Raw genomic sequence first — 19297 nt, 5'->3', positions numbered from 1 at the left:
TTCTTTGATGCAATAGTAAAGTATTTGGATATTGAAACTTTCAGCTGTTCGCAGCGTACTACTACTGAACATAAGATTGCTTCTTATATTATGCTGAAAACAATTACTTTCCCAGTGAGCAGAAAGGGAACTTAACGAATATTCCTGGCACATGAGAAAACTCACCTCTGCAGCTTCATTCATTTTAACAATCATAGCACTGACTACATCATCTGCATCACTAATAAATGTCCCACCATCACGGTTTCGTCTGCGCTTGCCACTCATGCTCTTCTTTCTTTGTAGCATCATCTCAAAATCTGACATGAAGTCCATACTGAAATGCAGGAAAAGAGTTTACTGAAAGTCTGATTAGGAGCCTTCCCCTTTCTTTTCTCTATCTGCAGGTAATAGTTTTGCACTTTTATAATGCAATCCATCCAAGGATCTCCAAGTGCTCTACAAACACTGAACAAGCCTCATTACATCCTTGTGAGGTAGACAATATCCATACCACATAGTGTGAAAAACTGGCAGAGAAAGAGGCTAAGTGATTTCCATGGTCTCACAGAAATCTTTGTGAAAACTGTACTAGCTTTGTTCTTCTGAAATACAGTTTTCCACTAAGCTTATGCATATTTCTCTCTCTCAAACTCCCAAGGAAAGGAGATATTATAAAAATTGTACTGTATTCTATGGGTTTGGTGTGGTTACATTTAGCAGGGTTTCTCACAGGATGGGTAAACAAAGATTGTGAGTGATAAGCGATCCAACATCGACAAAATCTACAGTAAGAACCTTATGATTGTTGAAACAACCAAAGAACATACACGTACAAAGTCCAGAGTTCAAATCTGCTAAGATTATAAGTGAAAGTAGGAATATTAACCTAGTCCTCACCACAAATTTTTGTCAGCCTTCTCAAGACACTACACAGCTATATTGGCCACTTTTGAACAGAAGATGCCATTTTTGAACAGAATGTAAATGGTATAGAACTGGATTCCTGTGAATTGTGGAAAGGTTACATTGGAGAGAGGTGTGTAGTCGATCCTTATCCTATGCACTGGTTTATAGTCAGGAAATAAATCCCATTTTGCTCACCTGCCCATAGCAGCAGTATGAAACTGACAAGGATCCATTTCACTCTGCTGTACTTGTAGGGGAAAGGCTCTATGCTGAAGCAGCTGCAACACAGATGTGGTGCTCTGTTACTAGAGGAGAAATATGCAAAAGCATAGGAAGGAAGAGGAAACATACTGATTGTATCTCCTTCAACACCTCATCACCTGAACTAGTAGAATATCACACCTATGCCTCCAATGTTCCTACATGTAGAATTTCACCAGTGGGCCATCAAAACCTGAGAATGAACTGATTAGATGTCAGTTTCACTCAGCTTCTGATGGGGAATTATCCTCCTCAGGAACAGCACATGTGGTTTGCTATGGGCTCAGAAGTCACTGACAAAAGCAGGTTAGAAAAGGAAAAGAAAGAGGAGCTGATTTGGTGGCCTAGTGGCAAAACATGTTACTTGAATGAGGTCCCTGGCCTTTCTAAGCCAGCAGGCAGCCCATTCAGCCTCTGAGGATCCCTGTCACATGAAATCACATGCTGGATGGTGGGAAGGGGGATATATAGTTGTCTGAAAGAAAATAAAATTAACCCCTTGCCATGTCTACACATGGACTTACTGTTTCCCTCTTTTGATGTTGTCATCAGAGTCTGAATCATCTGCTGTCTCTTTCATCTCTGCCTCGGCTTTCTCTTCTTCCAAATCCTCCTGGTTAAAACCCTGGTGGTAAAGACAGTGCAAGTCAACGTGGGGAGTTATTTTTGTATATTTACTCACATCTTCTCAATTTACACAATACATGCACTCTCTTTTTACTGTTCTCTTCTTTATGCTAGTCTCTAAACCCAGGCCAACACTTTTCTCATCTACAACATCTACACTTTTCTCATCTTACACAGACAGTACTCTCCAAACAGCAAGGGCTGACAAGACCATCTAATTCATGAACTGCTTCAATGAATCTGAGACAGACTCAGGGCTTGTCTACACATGAAAGTTATTCTGGAATAAGGTAAAGTGTGAATTTAAAGTGGAATAACTGCTCTGGATTAACACAACATACAGACAGGCTTCTAAAACAATGGGTAGCTATAATGCTGGCCAATGCTGTCTCATTGTTTCCTTGTGCTCCCCCATTGGTCTATCTGTATCCACCTGATGACTTAGCTTATACTTAAGATTGTAAACTGCTTCAGGCAAGGACTGTCTTTTTGTTCTATTTATACAGCATCTAGCACAATGGGGTCCTGGTCCATGACTGGGGCTCCTAGGCTCCTAAAATATAAATTAATAATAATAAAACTGAACCAGATCCATTGTCCAGGGGTTTACATACTTACTGTAAATTCCTCCTCCTCTTCATCACCAGACTCACCAAATATATCTGCAATCAGGTTCCTGCAAAAGTAATAGTAATATACTTATATTCTCCATTTCTAACAGATAACCCAAGAATAATATGACAATGACTAGAACAAAGTTTGCTGGGCAATTACTAATGTAATTGTGGGAATATCAGAAACCTATAAAAAAAACCTAACGTGATCTTCCTGTGGACATTCATACTGTTATTGGGACTCATCCCTTTTTATTTGAGGCAAACCCCACTGTTCATTAACCTATAACAGGGGCGGGCAAACTTTTTGGCCTGAGGGCCGCCTCGGGTTTCCAAAATTGTATGGAGGGCCAGTTAGGGGAGGCCGTGCCTCCCCAAACAGCCAAGCATGGCCCAGCCCCCTATCTGACCCCCCCCCCCCACTTCTCACCCCCTGATGGCCCCCCTGGGACTCCTGCTCCATCCAACCCCCCGTTCCCTGACGGCCCCCCAGGGACCCTTGCCCTATCCACCCCCCCTGCTGTCGGTCCCCTGATCGCCCCCGGACCTCCTGCCCCTAACTGCCCCCCAACACCCAATCCAACCCCCCCTCTCCTTCCTGACTGCCCCCCGGGGGCCCCTGCCCCCATTCAACCCCCACCCTCTGATTGCCCCGACCCCTATCCACGCCCCTGACCACCCCCCAAACTCCCCTGCCCCCTTACCGCGCTGCCTGGAGCACCGGTGGCTGGCAGTGCCACTGCACCAGGACAGGCAGCTGTGCCGTGCAGCACAGAGCACCGGGTCAGGCCGGGCTCTGCAGCCCCACCGCCCAGAGCATTATGCCAGTGGCAGGCAAGGTGAGGCTGAGGGGGGACAATAGGGGAGGGGCCGGGGGCTAGCCTCCTGGGCCAGGAGCTTAGGGGCCGGGCAGGACGGTCCTGCGGGCCATAGTTTGCCCACCTCTGCCCTATAAGAATTCACATTTAGAAAGAAACTTACTTACTCTTGTTCATTTCCTGATTCACTATCACTCCCAAAAAGATCCTTCTCTTCTTTTTTCTTTCCAGCGCTGTCCTTGCTCTCCTCCTCTTCCTCACTATCTGATGCTACAGCATTCTTTTTTCTTTTATCAGATTTCTCTGATGCATCGCTATCAGAGTCTTCCACATCTGAGACGATGCGTCCTTTCTTTGCAGCTTCTAACACACAGGAACATATTACAGGACACATAGTGACCAAGTTGGCTCAATGACAAGTGGTCCTCCCAGCTAGCTACCTTGTGGCAAGAAAAACTACTAGACAAGGGAGAGAAATGGAAACTTCCCAATTCTTCTTTGACAGCACTCTTTTTTTTGGTGACATTCCTAACCATGTCATCACAGATACTAATTTTTAAAACATAAGCTTCACTAAAAAGTATTTATACACTCCTGCATGTCTTCTCTAAAGGGAGGTTGTCATCTTGAAATCTAGCCAATTCAATAAATAAAGTGATTTTAGATGATACACTTAACCTAGAGCCCTCCTGACAATTTTTGTAGTTTTACCATCATTTTCCTATTTTCAAAATTTTGTTTCTCTCTCCCATTGTGTGAAAAACCCACACAGAGAGGAGGAAACTGTCTATACAAGGATAACAGTGAAAGTGACTTTATTCAAAGTGCTGTCAAATGCATGGAGTGAACACATTGCAAAAAAACCCAAAAAACTTTTCTCTAATCTCTTATAGTTCCAGTAAAGCTGTGTTACTTGTAAATTAGAAATAAAAATTAAGAGAACAGTACAATTTTTAGCAAACATTCCTTTTGAGTACAGTTATCTAAAAACTGCTTGGTGGAGTTTCATATTTATTCTCTCTCATTTAATCCTATGTGAAAGCTACTTAATTTTCAAGGAAAAAAATTTCTTTCTGCAAGTCTTGAACACTCAGTTTGGAGTCTAGAAGTCAAGTTAGATTCTCTCTCGCTCACGTAACACCAATAATAAAAATTCTGTAAGAAGGTGCTGTTTTTACAAAGCCACTTTTCAGGGTAGAATCATTCTTGAAGAAAGTGTATGAAAAAATATCAGCTGGGATACTGCTTAGTGGTTCGTAGATTAGCAGGCTACATACATCAAGAAAAGGAGTTGCTGCCCCCTAGCAACTGCTCCCACATAGAACAGGGTTTCCAGAGAGATCAATCTCAAGACAGGGCGCTGTCAACCCCAGGCAGTTAGCTACATCGAATTCCTATGTGAAAAATGGACACTGAAAATAAATATTCAAAAGACATCTGAGTAAGTTCACACTTAACAATAGTAGGCTGAACATCTATTTTATCTGGGGATCTCAAGCCATGAAGTATAGTTAATAAAGAGGTGGGAAAAGAAAATACGCTAGAATGAACTTCTCCAGCAAACGGTTTGGAAGCATTTAGTGTATACCTTCCCTCTCCAAGATATGTAGCCACAACTTATGAGTTATTAGTTTAAATTATTATTTAAACCAAAATTTGATCCTTGGAGAAAGAGCTAGTTATCCATTACCCAACTGTTGCTCATATAGTTCTGATGGAAGTAAGTTAGTATTTCTTACGTGTTTTCTCCTCATCCTCGCTGTCAGAAAAGACTGCTGCTTTCCTCTTGACTCCCTTGTCCTCATCTCTCTCCTCATCTTCATCGCTGTCTGTTATTTTCCGTCTCTTAGGACCTTCCCCCTCACTGTCAGAGGCATGAAATCCTTCTCCTGCCTGCTCGCTATCTGAATGCCGAGAGTCATTCTGCATTGCCTCTTTCCCATTCCCGTCACTGTCATCAGACTCTATTTTTTGTTTGCGTCTGGGAACATCTTCAATCTCAGAGTCACTTGCAGGATGTTTCTGAGGCTCTTCGTTCTCAGAGTCACTAGCATGAACTTTTTGGGGCTCCTCATTTTCAGAGTCACTGGCTGCGTGCTTTGGGGGCTCCTCATTTTCGGAATCGCTGGCTGCATGCTTTGGGGGCTCCTCATTTTCGGAATCGCTGGCTGCATGTTTCAGGGGCTCCTCATTTTCGGAATCGCTGGCTGCATGTTTTGAGAGCGCCTCATTTTCAGAGTCGCTAGCTGTATGTTTTAAGGGCTCCTCATTTTCAGAGTCGCTAGCTGTATGTTTTAAGGGGTCCTCATTTTCAGAATCACTAGCTGTATGTTTTGGGGGTTCCTCATTTTCAGAGTCACTAGCTGTATGTTTTGGGGGTTCCTCATTTTCAGAGTCACTAGCATGACCTTTTTGATGATCCTCATTTTCTGACTCACTATTCAGATTCTTATGGGGATCCTCATTTTCAGAATCGCTATTGTGAACTTTTTGAGGTTCTTCATTTTCAGAGTCACTTGCATGGTGATTTAAGGCATCCTCATTTTCAGAGTCACTTATATGATGAATTGGATGGTCCTCAATATCAGAATCACTGTCTTTGTCCCCATGAGCCCCTTCATTTTCTGAATCACTGGCATTGTGATTTGGAGGGTCCTCATTTTCAGAATCACTATCTTTTTGCCTTGGGGTGTCTTCATTTTCAGAGTCTGTCATGTGATGGCCTCTAGTTTCACCATCATCTTCCCCATCACTTTGTTCATTCTGGAAAAGAAAAACAATCCCAGACAATTGTAAGTTAAGAAGCACAGTAACACAAAGAATAACTTTCCATTTGCTTAAGTGTGGCAACCTGAAAATATTTTAAACACAGAAATAAACAGACTATTATACCACAGCACTCCTCCATCAAACGATTCAAAGTGATGAAAACATTAAAAGAAGATCCGCATGAGAATTCTGTCCACTTTATTGTCCAATAATCTATTTAAGCCAAGATTTACAAAAATAGTGACTTTGAATACCAAGCCTGAGACACTTTAAGGGGCCTGATTGTCAAAGGATGCACACACAGCACTTTCAGAAAATCAGGCTCATAAGGTGTTTTAGTTTGGGCTCCCAAATATTGAGCCATCCAAAATCACTAATCACCTTTGAAAATCTTGGCCTTAAAATTGTAAACTCCCAAAGAAGGGATTGTGTTGTTTGTATAGAATAACATAACATGTACAGTTACTGTTATTCTTTATATTATAACATATTGCAAAGGGGGAAAAATGGGTTTGTGCGTTGTTCTTTAGGGCTTGTCTACACTACAGGGGGAGATCAATCTAAGTTACGCAACTTCAGCTATGTGAATAGCGTAGCTGAAGTCGATGTACTTAGATCTATTTACCGTGGGGTCCACACTATGCGATGTCGACTGGAGATACTCTCCTGTTGACTCCCTTTGTGCTTCTCGTTCAGGTGGAGTACAGGAGTCAATGGGAGAGCGACTGGCGGTCCATTTAGCGTGTCTAGAGGCGCTAAATCGACTGCTGATGCATCGACACTTCAAACCCCTGGTAAGTATAGACAAGCCCCTAGAATGTATAAAGAAGGCCTGAATTTTACTTTATTTTTAATCCTGCTTGCTGTGTTATATTAGAAATTCAGGTATTGTCTGCTCTGGAGAATTATGACTGGAGATCCACTGAATGGATATGTCAAGAGGATGAAAGCTTAACAACAGAGAAGAGATTTTTAATCAAACTTTTAACAGTAGTTTCTGTTTATTTTTATTAACGTTTAATTTCAATGACTAATGAACATTTTGGGGAAAGGACATCTTTTTTAAAAGATTCAACACCTCTGCTCTTTAAATGAAGTAGTGAGGTAACAGTATGTCTCCTTAGATATCCAGGAGATCACTTAGCAAAAAATAAAGATGACCAAAGCTGACATTACTGATACTTAACTTAAGAAGTAAAACAAGCCATTTTTAAACCAATCCTATCAGGTCTTTTGTATGTCACAAATAAATGAAAAATGTCACACACCCCATCTTTTAAAAAAAATCTTTTGAATATGAATGCTGGTAACAAGGTCTAACGTTTTAATTTATCCTGGATGGAAAAAGGAAGTTTATATAATCCATTTTCCCACCAGGATAAAAACTGAATATTAAATTTTCCTGTTAAAAAAACCACCATTATCATCCACTCCTTCAGAGAGACTTTTCAGACTTCAATTCCCTAGATATTATCCAATTCAATAGTTCAGCATATCAAACTTCCAATGCCGGAATAAGCTTGTCCCCTCCCAAACAGAGAATATAGCACAGTAAAAATAACTCAGTTGTTCTTTCTACAGCACTGATTCAAGTGGGACATCTCCACTTCTCACTAAGTTTTTTTCTCTTGCCTAGTCTAAACTTTTTCTTCCTTAGCTTTAGGCTTCATGCTCTACCATCTTTACAAAATTACTAACTTCTCTCTTTTGTTTATTTACCATGAACATATTTATAGACATATCTCCCCCCACATCTTCACTTGGCTATGAGTTTAACTCCCTTGGGAAGCTGCATTCCTTATTCACCTATTTCTTCTATATGCACTTTCCCCCGCAACTGAGAATGGCATACAATATTTCAGATGCATTTATGCCAGAGTTAAACTGAAGAGCACTGTTAATTTCCAGTTTTACTTAAAATTCTCTCATGTACATACACTTGAAATTTGATCATGATTTTAGCAACTACTGTCTCCAGATTCATGATAGCTAAAAAAGCAATGCTGTTTACTATTCAGTCTTAGATCCCAGGTTTCAAGTGATGCATTTATTTCTAACTAGTAGTCCAAAGATATTATCTGCTAAATTCCACCACAGCTGCAGACACAAGGAAGCAGCAAGATAGAACTACATGATCTTAAAGCATGCATGTGACCAAATGTATCTTCAAAATGTTACTGAATGTTACTCATGTAAAATCTCTCAGCAGCACCACAAAAGCAAGCTAATATTTTCTCTTTTTTTTGGTTCTCTCTCCCTGTAACATTGGAGGCCATTTGAATCTCATGATGATGATGTTAATATTCTAAGTAGTTCCCAATTTCTATGTTTATAAGAAACTACAGTGCCACAATTAGAGAATATATTAATTTTCAAAAAAAAAAAATCATTATAAAGGTAGAAAAAAATCCTCCAGCAGCCTGGGACAAGTAGTTCTGCTTGACCACAGTACTAACCACCTCCCACAAGTCACTGCAGGTTCCCTCTGGAACTAGCTAATCATAACATTGATTCTCTTCCCCTCCACTGCAAGGTACCTCTTAAGTAATGTACTAGGAACATGTCAAGTACATCTACAGATTACTGCTGCACTTGGCATGCTTTCTCTCAACACATTATTGAACAGGAAGTTACAATCAAGAAGAAAGCTGCAGCTGAGGAAGAGAAAGGTTAAGAATACCTGTGGCTGTCAGCGGTGTAATCAAGAATGTCAGGATGGAATCTACAGAGTGAATGCTGGTCAGTGCTGTAGGTTGGGAGGATTAGAGGAACTTCTGATCACCTTCTGGTAGAAGAGCCTTGTACCTTCCCACCCACCCTCCTAAAGTTATTTTTTTTATCTAATTTCATTGAACTGTACATTATGAAACCAGGAATTGTTCATGCCAGCAGTAGCATGAGATTTTTCTGGGAAGGGAAACAGCAGCAGAGGTACAAATATTAATGTTTAAGTCCTTTATCTTACAATCTGCCAGGGCTGGAAACTCTTTGGGGGATATGTAATGAGAAAGTAAAACAATTCGATCTCTGGGTCAATAGCGTTAGCTGTAGGCAATTGGTTTATCTTTCAGAATACACTAGAAAGATCTTGGTAACTTGGTATTCATATTAGTTGGTAAGAAATCAAAGCAGAACAATCACGCAGAGACATTAATGGCATATTTTAGAAATCACACTGCAATAGCAAATCATAGCAATTCCAGCAGCATTAATGTTGTTTCCATAGGATGCAACATATCTCTCTAAGCCTGTGACAGACTGACAGTAAGCATCAGGTCATTCCTGAGAATGAAGAGGAGCTAACATCTTATTCAGCCTATATGATGTTTGGTGCAGGAATTGTCTTTAATTTTGTTTGTTGAGAGCTCAGCAACATGGGGCCTCACACAATCCTGATTAAAGCCTCTGGGCCCTACCTTCCTACAAATAAATAATAGGCACTCTAAAGACCTGTTTCAGAGAATACAATAGAAAACACACAAGTAATTATATGGGCTGAAAAGCATTTATGAATAAAACAGTTTATGAAAGTCTGTCTTGGAGTACAGAGTTTATATGTGTAACATTAAGAATGTGACTTTGTAGAGATATTATTTTAGTTAAATAACTAAATATGATGAACTAGAAAATGAAGCAAGAAAGAAGGTTGGGATCTAAGCCTTGTGAGACAGTTATTTTACTAGTTCGTCTCTAAAAATTTGTTCAGAAGAAATTATGCAACACGTGCATTTAATATCAGAAGTTTTCTATTTTTCTTTTCCAAATACTTAGTTCAAAGAAAAGATCAGACAATGTCAATGATAGGTAGGTCTCAGATAGTTGTCCCCCACCCTATTTTTTGCTCTAATTCCTTTGCTTTCTTTTCTTCCTTCTCTTTATCTATGAACTTTTTACTTGAGATGTCCTTAATTATATCTTTTTTTAGCTGAAAGAATTCAACAGCAGCAGACTTTAGTACAGTACACTGTAACAAATGTATTAAAATCAAATTTACAGTTTTAATCCTCTATGTAAAACATTAACAGATTAGTAAATAAAGTATTGGATCAATGCATAAAGTTAAAAAGTTAGCCACCCAGTATGATCCCATGAATTACTACACCGAAGTTTATATAATCATCAAATGGTGATCGGGCAATTAATTTTGATTTAAAAATCCAAGGTAAATAAAATGTTTTCCATAAAATCCTAGAATCCCAATTCTGCAACTGAATATGCAGAGATGGATCCTTACACCCATAGGGCCCCATTGCAGTCAGTAAGGCTCCATATGGGCCTGGTCACAGGATCTGGCCCCTTAAATCATACCAACACTGTAAATTTGATTTAATATGCATTACTGTACTAAAATTGTGTGTTATCTAATTCTATTTAGCTAAAAGAGAACTGATAAGGACATCAAAGAAAACATTTATAGATAAAGTGGGATGGGGGAAGGAAAGCCAGGAAAGAATTGTAGAAAGGAAAAACCCCCACATACCTGAGACCCACAAACCTAAGACCTACATAAACAAATCCTCAAGAGCCCTCTTTTCTTTAAGTTAAGAACCTGGAAAAGAAATCTGAAAATTTAAAAAAGTTTTAAAAGTTAGTTTTTAAAAAAATCTAATTGAATTCTAATTTAGAGACGAAATAGTAATTAAAAAGACTTATCTGATTAGGCTTTCTCAAAGGTTTTAGTACCCTTGAATGTCATTCTTCCCACATTTTCCTATGGATGAAGAAAATAAGAGGACATAAGAAAACAAATTCAGAAAGGAGAATATGGTGAATCACTGAAAGTCATTCCTTTTCGGGGACGGTTCTAGTGTGTTCTAATTTAAACTACATCTCTAATCTTGACTTGTAGGAAATCTGGAAATTACTGTACCTTAAGACTTGGCATGCAAAGTTAACACTTTTTAAAATATATTTGTGGTTTTTAAGATTACCCAAATATCTATAAAATCTAGTGTTGGGGTCTTGTTTGAAATTAACTGGACTGATTATTTTATCCATTTTCAAATACAGAGGAGTCTCCAAACAAGCCAGAGCGTACCTACCCCTTACATCAATGTCACCAACCGGTCGATCCTAGAGGATCTCCCTGTCAATCATGATCTCCGGTGGTGTAGTGTGGCTGCCTCTAAGGAAGACTCCCTGCCTACGCCGGACCCACGCCACTGCCAGAAGCGGCCAGTGCAGCCCTGCAGAACAGGGGTTTCCCTCTGTGTGCTGCTCCTGCCTGCAAGCACCACCCCCGCAGCTCCCATTGGCCAGGAGAGCCTTGGGGGGAGTGCTTGCAGAGAGGAGCAGTGCACAGAGCCACACCACTTCCCCCCCGGGGCCACAGGGGCGCGTTGGCCCCTTTCAGGACAGTGCGGAGCCGAGGTAGACAGGCAGCCTGCCTTAGCCTTGCTGCGCCCATTGCCAACCAGAAGCCGCCAGAGATAAGTGCTGCCTGGAGGGAGGTCGCACCCCAACCCCCATCCCTGAGCCAGCACCCCATACCCCCTCCTGCACCCTGAACCCCACCCAGACCCCCCTTCCAGAGCCAGCATCCCAAGACCCCTCCTGCACCTCAACACTTTGCCCCCCAGCCCAGAGCCTCCTCCCAGAGCCAGCATCCTGCACCCCAACACTCTGAACCAGCCCTGACCCCCCTCCCAGAGCCAGCACCCTATACCCCGTCCTGCAGCCCAACACTGCCCCAGCCCGGAGTCTCCTCCTGCATTCAAACTCCCTCCCAGAGCCCACACCCCCTCCTGAACCCCAACCCCCTGCCCCAGGTTCAGCCCAGAGCCCCCTCCCACACTGCGAACCCCTTGGCCCCAGCCCAGAGCCTGCACCCCCTCCTGAACTCCAACCCCCTGCCCCAGCATGGTGAAAGTGAGTGAGGGTGGGGGAGAGCGAGCGACGGAAAGAGTGGGGGATGGAATGAGCGGGGTAGGGCTTTGGGGAAGGGGTGGGGCCTCGGGGAAGGTGCAGGTTAGATCCTGGGTTGCCCTTAGATTCCAAAAGTGATCTTGGGTGTAAAAAGGTTGGAGACCACTGCCTTACATACTACATATCCCTTACATACTGTCATGCACATGTACAACAAGGTCAGTTAATAGTGATGATAGCTCCCTAATGTTAGTATTCTCATATGTTTTTAATAGCAGTGGATATGTGAAAAAATTCTGTCTGTCAATGCAAAGGACAGTCTGAAAGCAATTGCTTGTGTATTTAAACCAGATCTCAAATGACCATAAATGCAGTATGTAACACTAATGCCTCACAAGAATATACAAGAGTTTGAATGATTAACTCAACCCTCATACATCAGATGAAATGCTAATGGCCCCAAGGCGCCAATGTTACCTTCCCTGATCAGACTGGCAATTCTTTTGTTTTGCAATTCCTGTCATATTCTGAAACTATTCATTCCCTAAAACACTACCTGATCTCCATCCTGCACCTACTGAAGCAATCCCTCTGAGATCCTATCATCTCACTTATGCTAAGAAAATTGCTCCTACACAGGGTCACCCCTCAAGCTTCCCCAGTCCCACAGAAGACCCCTAATCACATTTCTGATCTGGCTTCTTCTACTGCAAGAACTTACTTTTTTTCCATACAGGGCATTCTAAATTTAAAATTTGAATTTAAGTAAATTAAAAAAATTATATTTCATGTTGTTAACAAAAATACTTTGTTCTATTTTCTCTTTCCAACATTTGGGGTTTTAATAAAATATAGTACACAAATAGCTCTTCTGCGAGAACAAAATAGGCTTGCATGCTAAGCTACATAAAAGAGTGAAGGCTTTCAGTTTGTTACAGTGTACCACATTAAGAATTTAAACAGTTTGTACAGCGCAATATACATCCAGAGACAACCACGTCATGTAGTGTCAACCTGGAACACAGAACCAACTTACACAAGAAAGTTACTGCACACAAGCAGATATCCAAATTGTAATTAAGGCATTTCACAACAAGTGTGAATAGGTCCTTCTTCACATCATTGACTAGGAAAAGACAGAATTTCATAGGCCCAGATTATACCTTTTCATGATGGAAGCCACAGGAAGGTGAGAAAACTTTGCAAAGAAATCCTTGTTGAGATTCCTTCATAAATGTCCTGTCAGGTGATGGGGAAATCCTATGCAGCCCATGGAAAACTTGCTCTTTAATCTGGTAGATCCCATGGGATGTGCATGAAAGCGCTGTATCCCTGCAGCAGTTCTGGCAGTGCTTCCCCCTCCACATCCCACTCCAAAACTCCAGTCATAGTACATTAAATCTACCCCATCCCACTATCCTGTGCCAGCCTGACTCTACCCCCTTTCCCAATAAGGATTCCAGACTACATGAGGAACCATCCATACCATGAACTGCAAGGAGGAGAAGAGAGGCACCTGTACTCTTCCCACATGGATGAGCTTTTTGACATAGAAAAACATCACAACACACCCAAAATAGTGAAGATGTATTTTCCCCATGCCCTTTCTGTAATTTAATTGACCAGAAGAGTTGATGTGTTTGTTCTGGGATTTTTTTCCCCAAGAAAATTTACTCCTGTATTGACAAACTTCAGCATAAACATGCAAAATTTTAAGCTGAGCTACAAATCCCTGAAAAACAGCATTTATCATTTCAAATATATTTGACATTATTTGCAGCTATGTTCATGAGTTGTGATGTCTGTAAGGATATTCCTAAAGCATCCTTGCAAAACTATCATGAAACTTTTACTCCTAGGGGAATTTTGTGCCACTGCACGTGTGCAGAATTCATGTCCCACAGATTTCTTTGCTTCCGTGCAGAAAATGACAGGGAAGCAAAGGGAAGCTACAAGAGTGGTCACAAGCCTCTCACCAACAGCACAGGCACACCGTTTTGGGCGCCTGGAGCAGCCAGTGGAGATATAAATCACTGCCCGGGGGCGGGGGAAGAAAGGGGGGTAGGGGAGACAGATGGACACATGCTGGAGATGCCCTACCCTGCTGCAGGCTCAGCTGGGCTGGGACAGGAGAAGACTTTCTCTTCCCCTGCAAGGAGCGGCCAGGGCAGGGTCACACCCACCCCCTGAAACCTTTCCGGCTGCAGGAAGCTCTGCCCCTCCTCCCCTTGCTTTTTGCTCGCATCCCTGCTCAGCTGAAGGAGGAGGAGTCACTATATGGGGAACTGCTCTCCTGTCTGCCCAACCCCAGTGTATCCAGACCCCCCACATATCCAGACCCCCTGCCGAGCCTCAGCTGCCTGCATCCAGAACTCCCCCACTGAGCCCCACCCTCCCTGCATCTGGATCCCCCCACCCCTACAGCCAGGCCACCCCCTGCTGAGCCCCTCCCCTCGAACCTCTGCCTGGATCACCTGACGAGGCCCCCGCATCCAGACCTCCACCCCACAAAGCCCACTCCCCCAGCACCAGGATCCCCATGCATTCCCCCACACCCAGACCATCTCGCTGAGCCCCAACCACCTTCACCTGGATCTCCTGCAGAGTCCCATTCCATTTGCACCCAGAACCCCCCCCAAGCTGCCTGCACCCATATTGCCCCACACAGAACTCTCTCGCTCCACACCTGAATCCCCTCACACTAATTGCCTCCAGACTTGGAGCCTGCTGGGCTGAGCCTGCTTGCCGCACACCTTGATCAGGAGCCAGGGCTGGGCGTGCGTGTGAGACTGTCCCTCTCGCTTACTGTCTTGGTGCAACTGGCGTGGAGGGACAGGGCTCCAGGGTGTTCCTGGGGTAGGCCCGGCCCTTGCGCTGTGTCAGGGTTGGATGCAGCCTCACTGCCAAGTCCGTATCCCGGGGAGGGGAGAGGAGGGGCTGCAAGGTGCTCTCCCACCTCTGTGCAGCCAGTGGCCTGTGCTCCCCACTGCCATGCTGGAGCCTCCACATTTATTTATTGACAAATAAAATATGCAGAATTTTGCAGAATTTTAAAATACGGTGTTCAGAATTTTTTTTTTTTTTGGTGCAGAATTCCCTCAGGAGTAAACTTTACTAGCTCAAGCACAGAATCTATTCTTTTATCATGATAAGAAAACTATTATCCTACTCACTTGCCAAAAAATTACATCCCCTGGCTGTTTAGGCAAGTAAATTTTACAAGACTACTCTAAGGGTCTGGTTTAAGGAACCCAATATAAAATTAATCTCCATTAAGAGTAAGGCCCTCTCTCATTTAAACTCAGGCTACAGAAAGTCATGTTTTATTTGATCAAACCAAACATTTCACTGGTACCTCTGAATGATGCCCTAAGCTTTCATTGTCTGATCCAGAATGCTGATCATTTACATCATCTTCAACGTCAGACCCTGAATCTCGCTCATCTTGTACTGGGGTGGCTCCACCATCATCTGCACCAAATTAAAAAAAAAAGTAAGATTCAGTAACTTCAATATCTATTAAATATGAGCTTTTTGACATTTTTGCAAATCAGAGAGCCAACAGGCAAGACTCTCAACCAGAACTTCCAGTTCCAGAATTAAAACAATAGATACTGTTAAAAGACAGAAAAATACATCAGCAAGTAGTGGATTTCAGAGCATAAAACCAGCAGCTACAGTACACTACCAGTTAAATGACAAAAGAATAAAATTTGCTGCTTTTATAGCAGTGCCTTTATCGGTTGCGACTCCTATCATCTACATTCTTAATGAATCACTTTAGATTATCTCCAGAACAAAATTTATCAGGAAAATTTGAGGTAGAGGCAAATCCGCCACTGTGATCCTCACTACTCTTAGAGACACAGGCCATAGAAACTTACAGTATAACAATGTGACCAACAGGCTCATGTGATCATCAAAAATACTATGTGTATCATAAAATTAATCATTTAATATTCAGTCACACTTAAGAAGACCTGTCACAGACCGAGTGATGTTAATTACCTGCATGCTTTAGGGCTTGACTGCAGTTTTTGTACTACTATTACAACTACTGTTTTTCTAGAAACAGATGTAGTTAAAATGGTAAAACTCCCATGACCAGGGCACAATCAGCCCATATGACATCCTCAGGGCCATCCAAGTAGTATATATATCAGGGGTCTCAAACACGCAGCCCGCGAGGTTCTTGTGTGTGGCCCGCCAAGCTCCCTGTGCCCGCCCCCACCCCCCCCGTCTATCTCCAGGCCAGGGGTGGACAAACTACAGCCCGCAGGCCGAATCCAGCCGCAGGATCGCCCCCTGGCTCCCCGTGGCGTGCCGAACCCTGCACCCTGACCCCCTGCTGCACCCCGACCCCCTGCCCTGAGCCCCCTGCCGCACCCTGCACAATGACCCCCTGCTGCACCTGTCACCCCTCCTGCACCCCACACTCCCTGCCCTGAGCCCCCTGCCGTACCCTGCACACCTCCTGCACATCAACTCCCTGCCCTGAGCCCCTGCCACACCCTGCACCCCTCCTGCACCCCCTGGGGGCTGGGAGGGGGTGGAGACTTCGGGGAAGGGGTTGGAATGGGGGCGGGGGGGCAGGGGTGGGAAGAGGCGGAGTGGGGGGGGCAGCGAAGGGGGGGGTGTCAGTGATGTGGCCCTCGGGCCAATGCACTAGTCTTCATATGGCCCTCGTGGTCATTTGAGTTTGAGACCCCTGATATATATTGAGTGGATGCAGCCCACATATAACACAGAGAGCTGCATATGCAGCCCACAATGGAAAACAGGTGGGGAACCACTGCTCTAGACTAACCACAATTATACTATATACACCAGTAGCTGCAGACACTAGAGAGTTGTACCATACAAGAACTGCACAAAAGTGACATGTAGTCAAGCCCTCAACCATGGCTGTCTTAACAGCCAAAGAGGGTGCTTTCTTCCATTATATCAGCACAATCGAATTACTTTAACACAATTTCAAAGTCATCTTAATACTCATTAATATGCAGGCTAACACATTTGATAGCAAGTTAGTTGGTTGTGCTGTATCCTAGGGAGGAATCTAGGACACAATACAGCCACCTAACTTCAAACATGCTGGCCTACATATTAGGTCCTGTCTATACTAGGAAAAAGGTGTCTTTTTGAAATGCAATAGTTAACATATTTTAAGAGTCTAGCAGAGATAGGACAAGCTGTATTTTTAACAAGTATTAGTTCACCTCAACCAGCTAACGTGTTAGAACTACAACTTGCCCTGACTGCACTAGGATTTTAAAACATATAAGCTATCATCTTTTAGAAGCACCCCCATTTTTCCATGGCAGACATGCCATTAATGAGAATCAAAAGGAATTTTTAACTGTGAGAAAATAACCTGACCGAGCTGGCATTTGAAAACCATACGTTTTTGCTCACCAAACCAGGACCTTAAATCATTTGAGCTGATCAAGCTATAGCCTGCTAGGCTTCATCTAGACTAAGATCTGAGATGTTAAGCATATTAGCCAACAGTGCTAATTAACAAGTTTTAAAAATCTATTATGGACAAGGCACAAGCTAAACTAGTTGAGTTAAAATCTAGTATCTAACGTGTTAAAATGTGCTAATGTCAACGTTAAATCCTACCTAATGCAAGACCTCTTGCTAGCTCAGCTGAGTTAACCTGGTTGAAGACGACATCCTCAATAACCTAGACAATCTACAATAATTCACCAGACAGTGTGATGTACGTGTCATTTTGAGGCTAAGATATCTTTGAAGACAGTTGTGGAGGTTCTATTAGATAAGTCAGAAACATCTACGTGTAATAAACAAATGGGATACTTTGTTTGGAAAGAACTTTTTGGGGGGTGGGAGAGAAAGCTTAATGACCTGATTCTCAGAGATCCTGAGCTTCCATAACTCCTAATTTAAAAATGGTAAGTGATAGTAATGAGAACTTTACATGGTAATCGCTTTGGCTTTTAATAGCATCTCTCAACCACATGCTTAATTTGTCTCACCCATATTGGTCAACACCAAGCATGTCCATTTCCAAACAGTACAAAATAATCCGTCACCACTCAGCCTGTCACCCACGCACCTCGGACCAAAACAGACCTGTTGCCGCTCAGCTCAACACCCAGGCATCGCCTCCCAAAGATAGCCCCGTTGGCCTCCAGCCTTTCACCCAGTCCTTCCCAGCCAGGACAGCCCTCATCAGCACCCAGGGTGTCACCCAGTTCCCCACCAAGAACAACCCTGTCAGCACCCCAGGGTGTCACCCAGCTCGCTGCCCCCAGGAGAGCCCCCCCGCATCAGCCTCCAGCCTGCCTCCCAGCCCCCCCGGAGCCCGCCTGTCACCGAGGCAGAGCCACGAGCGCACTCTTGGGACATGCCGCCCCTTACACCCCGCTCCTCTCTCCCCGGCCCAGGCGACCCCGCGCTCGGCCCACAGAGAAGCCGTGCGGAGACAGGAGTCCAGCCCTCGGGTCGGAGGGGCCTGGCCGCGCTGCCCGGGAAAAGGGGTGAGAATCTCTCCCCGGAAGGAGCTGCCCTGGGTCAGGAGCCGCCAGCCCAACCCTCCACCCCCTAAAACGGTGCCTCTCGCCCCGCACCTGACTGGTCCCCGCCGTAGTACTCCGCCTCCATCGCGGGCCTCCGGCCCCCGCCTCCCTCTCAGGGCTCGCAGGCTGCTGGTGGAGGGGGCGGGGCAGGGCCCCAACTTCGCGGCCTAGTACTGGGGACCTGCCGCTCCGACCCCCGCGCCGCGTATAATCAAATCCCTGGCGCTTCCTGCTGCTGCGGGCCCAAAATGGCGCCTCCCCCGCACCCTCACAGACAGCTCGCGCGCATGCGCTGCGACGACCAGCGGGGTCAGAGGGCAATGCACCACGCTCCTGTCGCGAGAGGTCAGGCACAGAGAAGTCTCGCGGCGCTTTGGAGGCGCGCGCGCTACCTATTGCTAGCCGCGCCCAGCGACGGGGGGGGCCGCTCGCTCTGTCAGGGCCAACTCAGCGGGAGGGTGGAGTCGGGCTAGAGTCGCCTTCATCCGCCCCCTTGAGCCTGGGCCTGGCGGAGACCAGGGCCCCACTGAGCGCCCCTGGAGCGGGTCGCCCCCAGGGAACAGGCAGGGGCCCTCCCCAGCAGGCCCCTCAGGGGACAGCACAGGGCATGTCTGGCCCCCGAGTGCGGCCCGTGACAGCGAGCCCGGCCCCTCCTGTGTGTGACACGGAGCAGAGACCAAACTAACCCTGAACGACATAATCGGCAGCGTTTATCTCTGTGGATGAATACATCGTTCTGTGACACACCCCAGCTCGCCCGTATCCTATTGCCGTGATTCTCAACCAGGGGCCCCTAGAGGTCTTCCCGGGGTACATCAACTCACCTAACTATTTGCCTGCTTTTACAACAGGCTGCATAAAAAAACACTACCGAAGTCCGTACAAACTAAAATGTCATACGGACAATGGT

General features: G+C 44.5%; 1 protein-coding gene across 2 annotated transcripts in view; it reads right to left on the bottom strand.

Moving 5' to 3' along the window:
• Positions 1-18669, bottom strand: part of IWS1 (interacts with SUPT6H, CTD assembly factor 1) — a 29064-nt gene extending 10395 nt beyond the window's left edge. The window contains exons 1-7 of one of the 2 annotated variants that reach the window (XM_074964044.1): positions 18439-18669; positions 15198-15313; positions 4948-5971; positions 3376-3571; positions 2395-2452; positions 1674-1774; positions 166-316 (exon numbers count right to left, since the gene is read on the bottom strand). In XM_074964044.1, coding sequence (XP_074820145.1) covers positions 166-316; positions 1674-1774; positions 2395-2452; positions 3376-3571; positions 4948-5971; positions 15198-15313; positions 18439-18472 — 1680 coding nt within the window. In that variant the 5' untranslated portion in view covers positions 18473-18669. The remainder of the gene's footprint in view (positions 1-165; positions 317-1673; positions 1775-2394; positions 2453-3375; positions 3572-4947; positions 5972-15197; positions 15314-18438) is intronic. The other variant, XM_074964043.1, reaches the window with a different exon arrangement.
• Positions 18670-19297: the final 628 nt, after the last annotated feature.

Source organism: Natator depressus, chromosome 9 (genome assembly GCF_965152275.1).
Source record: "Natator depressus isolate rNatDep1 chromosome 9, rNatDep2.hap1, whole genome shotgun sequence".
NCBI lineage: Eukaryota > Metazoa > Chordata > Testudines > Cheloniidae > Natator > Natator depressus.
The sequence above is the reverse complement of the archived record's forward strand: the minus strand, read 5'-3'. Positions and strand labels throughout refer to the sequence as shown.